The sequence below is a fragment of the Micropterus salmoides genome, unplaced genomic scaffold, assembly GCF_014851395.1.
Source record: "Micropterus salmoides isolate LMB-PRFRI ecotype aquatic unplaced genomic scaffold, ASM1485139v1 Ms_hic_scaffold_17, whole genome shotgun sequence".
NCBI lineage: Eukaryota > Metazoa > Chordata > Actinopteri > Centrarchiformes > Centrarchidae > Micropterus > Micropterus salmoides.
Window position 1 is genome coordinate 1,148,121 of NW_024040817.1, and position 7,017 is coordinate 1,155,137.

The following is a 7,017-nucleotide window of genomic DNA, read 5'->3' on the forward strand; positions in this document are numbered from 1 at the left end:
GCTTAGGCTCCAGTAGCCTATACGTCTGCATTTTCCAGGTAATCAAACTATCTCTCATTAGTTGGATGTATCCCCTCTGCAAGGCTGTGTGCAGCTGGACTATTTGTTTTATCAAATGCCACATCTGTCCCTCATGTTATTAGCAGCTTTCTGCACCTCTGGACTGTGAAAAAGTGAAAAGATTATGTTTGATGATATTTGTCTTTGTTATTTACTTGAAATGTTTGATCTTTGATTGATGAAGTAATGAGGGTTTTTAAATCTGATGAATTTAATTACTTATGTTATAATAACACACAGAAATTTTCTTACTAAGGCTATATTTTTACATCTGATAAATGTCCTTAACTTGAATACATAATGAAATAAAGAGACAATTATTTATATGTTAAGGAGTAGTTACGTTTATGCAGTCTTACAGTTGCAACTGGCCCTTTGAGGGTGACCGTATTGCTTATGCGGCCCTTGGTGAAAATGAGTTTGACACCCCTGACCTAGTGTTATGGTTTCTGTGCAGCTGTTGATTCAGATCAGTTCCTCTCCAGCTAAGGGAAGTTTTTGTATGACGTTGTATCACTGTGTGAACGGGAAGCTGTAATCCTGCTGACAGTAATAAACTCCTGCATCTTCAGTCTGGACTCCTCTGATGGTCAAAGTGAAGTCAGTTCCAGACTGACTCCCACTGAAACGGTGTGAAACTCCAGACTGACGGTTTGTAGCATGATAAATCAAGAGTTTAGGAGCTTCTCCAGGTTTCTGAAGGTATCAGTCTACCTCATTGCTAACATGTGAACTGGCTTTACATCTGAGAGAGACAGTCTGTCCTGGAACAACAGACTGAGCTCCAGGAGACTGAGTCAGGATGATTTCTCCTGATGAATCTGGAAAACATGAAAAAGAGGAGAAGGGTTATTGAGACAAATCCAGTTTGGAGAAAGATGATCAACATCCAAACAGAAGAGTCTCATTTCTTTAACATGGAGAACAGATGGAAGAAGGTAAATGCTGCTTGTTTCAGTGTTTCTCCATCACAGCAGAACATCATTGTGGTGAACCTGGTTGCATCCTGAAGCAAAGTTTTCAGAAGAGAGTCTCACCCTGAACAAGGAGCCCCAGGGTGGCCAGCAGTAGAATCAGTGACATCATCATTGTGCTGCCGGCGTGTCAGTGGCTCTGAAAGGCCTGGACAGCCACTGATCAACACTGGCCTCTTAACGGCTGGGAGCAGAGAGGCAGGACACATATGCAAACACACAGAGTCAGTGAGCTGTAGCTGTCCTCAACATATCACGGTGTTTCCCCCTCAGTGCTGAGAGCATTGATCTACATATTTACATATTTACATGTAGACGATACTGAAAACTCTGGTGGTAAAAAGATCCATTGCTGTTTTGGTTTGTCTACCTAGTTTGGGAAAAGTTTTTTTTTTCACAATGATTAGTGACATTAATATTCATCTTTAGGTGTCTTTAATGTTGAGATTTCATCATGTAAAGCAGTGTTGGGTGTTCATGATCATACAATGTAATTGAAAGCTCAACAACAGTTTGTGGATGGATGTGCAAAGATTATTTAACTTTAGTGTACTGTAACAATTTTAATTTAAACATCTAATTTGACTTGGAATATAGAAAAGGGAGTCTTCATCATTACCTCTTCTTGCATGGAGTCATATGTAGTGTTGGAATCCCAGGCAGGAAACCTATCGCGAGAAATGCATAATGCTGTACTGCAAGCCACCTCACTAATCTCAGTATGGATATCATGACAGAGATTGCAAAGAGACCAAAGAAGAAATTATTGGAGGAAGAAGGGATGAGAAGAAGAAAGTGTGACAGAGCACGAGACAGACAAGAGTAAATATCAGACTGGCTTTTTTTTTGTTGGCGTGAGCTAAAGGAGCTAAAGCTCTCGCTGTAATTGATGTTACTTTGTTTGCTCTGTCCTATGTTGTCGCTGTTGCTTGATGTTCGGCTGTGTTAGCAAAGCTGTTGACATTAATCATGTAATGTAATCAGAGCAAATACATGAACAGGTGTCCGTATACAACAGTGTCATGTAAGTGAATAGTACTCCTAAAACTGGGAGCCAATTTTGATTATAAAGTTTTCTGATGCTGATCTGTGTCTTCATATTTTGTTTTATTTGGAAAAAGTTGAAGTTACTGTGCGCGTGCCATTTACTCACGGAGCGCTGTCTCATCAGACAGGTACTACGTTATGATATTAAGAATGTTTCTAAGACTGAAATCTTCCCCCAATAGTAATCAGCATGCAGTGTGTAGCTATCCACTTTTTAATTTGATGGCTTGTCTTCCTTTTGTTTGTCTACTTCTCCCACACGCTGCATCCAGTCTGTTGAAGTCTCCCTCCACTGCTTATTTCTGTGGGTGATTTGCAGGCTGATCAACATCCCGCCCCTCCTGTGACCCATGGTTTGACTGTACGTCTACGTTCAGAGTCAGTGAGAGACGGACTTTTTAAAAACTGCTTCACATGCGATAAAATAATTGTCAGCGATAATTGATTAATGCGTTAACGCTGTTTGTGAGTCCTCAGTGAAGTGTATCAGGGATTATAATGTGATATAAATGTATAGAGAAGAGACGTGCTGGAAAATGTAATTTGACTAAATATATTTTTTGATGATCAAGAGTTTCTTGATCATTAAAAAATTATCTTATTCTATTATTATGCATCACAAAAACAAAGCTAATTCATGTGTGTGTGTGTGTGTCTTCAGTGAAGTGTATCAGTCTCTGCAGTAGCTTCCAGCTGCAACAGTCAGTTCAGTTTCTGTTCAGTCTGACTGAGGGAGGTTTTTGTACGATGCTTTTTCACTGTGTGAACAACCACTGACTGTTGATGTAATGGAGACTCTGACAGTAGTAAACTGCTGCATCTTCAGTCTGGACTCCACTGATGGTCAGAGTGAAGTCAGAGTTTGATCCACTGCCTGTAAAACGACCTGGAATCCCTGATGCTCGAGTGCTAGCAGAGTAAATGAGGAGTTTAGGAGTTTCTCCATCTCTCTGTTGGTACCAGGCTAAATAGTGGTTTGGGCTGCTATAGTAAACATCCTGACTGGTCCTACATCTGATGGAGACGGAGCCTCCCAGAGCAGAGCTCACTGCTCCAGGCTGAGTCACTGTGACCTGGCCTCTGGACTCTGAGGATACAGAGACAAAAACATAAAGCAGCGTCATGGTTTTGTGGGCTTCATTTCAGAGGGACGGATGTTCATAGAGGAGAGGAGTTTGATTCTCTGGACTTTACCTGTGAAGCAGCAGCAGAGGAGAGTCCAGATGAGGACGCAGATCAAAGTCATGTTTTTGATGAGGAGGATTTCTGTGGCTTTTGTTGTCATGAAGGACAGCTGTCAGTCATCCAGTGTTCAACTCTCAGGACTATAAACTCTCCCAGAGCACTGGAGCATGGTGCTGCTGATGCAAAGTGGCTCTCTATGGAAATGCTCTGACTGACTCCAGCAGGGACTTGGATTACTCTGATGATGCTGTTTATCAATGGATCAATCAATTTACCTGAGTATTGATAAGACGGTTAAAAAATAAACTATTTTAATTCATTTTGGTTTCATGCTTCTAGACATATTTTGTGTCTAGAAGCATGGAGGTGGAAGATATTTGCCAATATCTTGGATAGGAAAAAAATAAAATAAAATTAAAATTAACACATCAAAACATGTATTCAAGTCGTATTTTTACATGTCAGCTTTTATTAGCTGACATGTAAAAATACGACTTGAATACGTGTTACAATCAGATTTGTTTGTGTCAAAGTCAGAGAGCCGTGTCTCTCTACAGTGAGAGGTTTTTGTACGGCGGCTCAATGAGTTTGTGTCACTGTGGTACCCGTTCGGTGGAGGAACCAGATTGGATGTTGGAAGTAAGTCAAATGTTTAAAAAACAATTTCAAGAGCTAATGTTGATTTTATATTCATTTATATTCTATACTGTAGTGAAAATTAGCAGTTGCTTTTCAACTTTTTCATGCATATTTGGAACTAAGACAAAGTTCACTTCAACAATATATATTCAAAATTGTATTTTAATTAACATTCTAAGACACAGGATAAATCCTTCTTTCCAACTGTTAAATTTGCATCTTGAGGGTTCATAGCTTTAGATTAGTCTGACAAAGTCAGAGAGCCGTGTCTCTCTACAGTGAGAGGTTTTTGTACGGCGGCTCAATGAGTTTGTATGACTGTTGTGGACTTTTGGTGTAGGAACCAGACTGGATGTTGGAAGTAAGTTTTCAAATACAAAATAAAATATTGTAAAGTTTTAAAATTGATATTTGGTTGGAGAGAAGATAAATTTTAATCTTAATGTAAAAATGATCGCTAAGGTTAGTATAACATTTTATACCACAAAAATAACTGTTTAAGTAAAAGTTAATTCATTTTATTTAATTGAACAGAGCAAAGATCAAGATGGGTTACTTTAAAATGTTGAAATGTGATTGAAATACAGATGAAGAACATTTGAATGAACAGTCGGTTCATTTTCTGTTTATTTATACTTCCACTAAATACTTCAGTCAGTTATGCTTATGATGTTTTACAGTTTTAACGTGAAGGTTTGTCTTTTTATTTCCAGTGTAGTTTGATATATTTCAGGTCGTTCTGTATGATGATTCTCTCTGTGCTGATTTGCATGAGAGGCTTCTTAAAGGGAAGTGAAACAATGTGTGAGTGAGTGACTGGTGGAGCAGAAAAAACATCTGACAGAAACTCCTTAAAGGAGAAACTCAGCTCTCACACAGTAAAGGTGTCCTCTAAGCTGATTGGTGTCTCCTAGGTGATGTCCGTCCCACCCTGACGGTGCTGCCCCCCTCCAGTGAGGAGCTGCTGCAGGGGAAGGCCACGCTCATGTGCCTGGCCAACAAGGGCTTCCCCTCAGACTGGAGTCTGGCCTGGAAGGTGGACGGCAGCAGCAGCAGCAGCAGCAGCAGCTGGGAGGAGAGCAGGAGCCCCGGGGTGCTGGAGAAGGACGGCCGCTACAGCTGGAGCAGCACCCTGAGGCTCCCTGCAGACCAGTGGAGGAAGGTGGGCTCTGTGACCTGTGAGGCCACCCAGGGCTCCCAGGCTCTGGTCTCAGAGACACTGAGGAGAGACCAGTGTTCCCAGTCCTGACCTGACTCACTGGGACTCTGCTACTGGTTTTATTCTGCTACTGCTCTCTCAACTCTGTAACTTTCTCTGTGTCTGTGTCTTTCTTTCCTTCTGTCACTCTCTAATCACATGTTTCATGGTTAAAGTTTGTTTACTTGATTTAATTTGTATTATTTCTACACAATAAAGACCAGTTCATTCAAATTTGTTGTTTTCATTTCTGTTATAGTGAAAGTAAGAGTTGGTAGAGGTCGTGCCCCATGAACAATGCTGACTCCTTACTGCAGCAGCCTGGGATTGAATCTCACCTGATCATCATAGTTTCAGTATCTGCAGTGTGATTCTTCACAGAGTCAGTGAGCTGTAGCTGTCCTCAACATATCATGGTGTTTCCCCCTCAGTGCTGAGAGCGTTGATATACATATTTACTTATTTACATGAAGAGGATACTAAAAAGTCTGGTAATAAACTGTTTCAGTGATTTTGTTTTGTCATTCCAATGTGGAAAATGAGTTTAATATGGTCTGCTGACAATGAATAGTGACGTTATTTTAATGCACATTGACGACAGATTTGGTTGTATATAATATCCAGATTTTCTCAAATAAAGAAATGACAAGTCAAGAGCAGAGGCTGAAGCTGGTATATCAGGTAGCTCGCTGAAGAAACTACTAGGAATTTTGGACATGAGGGCAGAGCCAGAAAACAGCTTTTATGGAATATTTAAACTTTGAAGTCAACATGAACATGAAGTCCTAACAATGCTCAGATGGATAGAAATTTGAAAATCTAAATTTAATGACCACTGGGCGACTCCATCTGCTGAGGAAGATCAAGTGATGTGAATGAAAGCTCCACAAAAGTTGGTGGATGGATGGTGTAGAGAGACTGTTTCACTGTTTCCAAGGTCATGAATGAACTTCTTATCTCAATGCATTCATTGAGATTTTTGAGGTGCATGTTAGAGAAAATGTGTCATTTAAAATTTTTATTTACAGTTTGCAGTCAGAGTTATAAACATCTAATAATATGAAGTATGTCACTTGTGTCTTTTTGTCTTGATTCCATTTGATAATGAGCTTCTCTTTACATAAATTTAGTTTAAAATAATATTTTCATCGTGAAGATATGTTATGCTGATCTGTTTCTTCGTATTTTGATTTCTGTAATCCAGTATGAAGCTGAGGTCAAAAGTCATGACCAAACATTTTTGTAATTGACTGTCCGGGATTGGATCTTTATGATTATTTGGAAAAAAAGAAACAAACATGGGATTTTTATTAGGATATGAATAGATGGTGAAAAGCTGTGATGGAAAAATTCATTTGATTTGCACTAGATAAGTTTTTGTCATCGAACTTGTTTTTTTATGTAGGTTAATTGGTGGTTAAAGCTGCAATGTTCTATCTATTTGATTAAACAGTGTGTTTGTGTTTGTGTTTGTGTGTGTTCAGTTTCAGGTAGGAGTTGGTGTGAAACATGAAAGGAGGCCATTTTAACAGAAGCAGTAAGTCTGTGCTACATATTTTCCTTCACATCTTCCTTCTCTGTCCTGCTCTCGTCTATATTGTACTGTATTAAACATGAGAATGAAGGAGCAGACAGTAAGTTTGTAGACTGCTGTTGGGATTTGCAGATGTAACGCTGCTCATTTATGCTGCAAAATAATAAATGCATATGTATACATTCTAGATATGGTGCATCTGTATTTATTCCTTAATCTCTGAAATTATTTCTCCGACTCATCTGTGTCCTTCTGTGTGTGTATGTCATTAATTGATTTGTGTAGCAATTTGTATCATGTGAGATGATTTACAACACATGAAATGGGTCTGTGAGTTTCCTAGGCTGCTTATCCATTGCCTAGAGGTTTGAAAAGATGTG

General features: G+C 39.4%; 2 gene segments (V, D, J or C); one reads left to right on the forward strand and one right to left on the reverse strand.

The window, feature by feature from the left end:
* Window positions 1-2,836: 2,836 nt before the first annotated feature.
* Window positions 2,837-3,327, reverse strand: LOC119907656. The segment is given in 2 exon segments: window positions 2,837-3,168; window positions 3,276-3,327. Coding segments are annotated over 2 exon segments (384 nt in total).
* Window positions 3,328-3,835: 508 nt separating this feature from the next.
* Window positions 3,836-5,997, forward strand: LOC119907657 (the record flags this gene model as incomplete). The annotated part of the segment is given in 2 exon segments: window positions 3,836-3,905; window positions 4,820-5,997. Coding segments are annotated over 2 exon segments (405 nt in total), but the record flags the coding sequence as incomplete, so codon positions are not given.
* Between the last annotated feature and the right edge of the window lie 1,020 nt (window positions 5,998-7,017).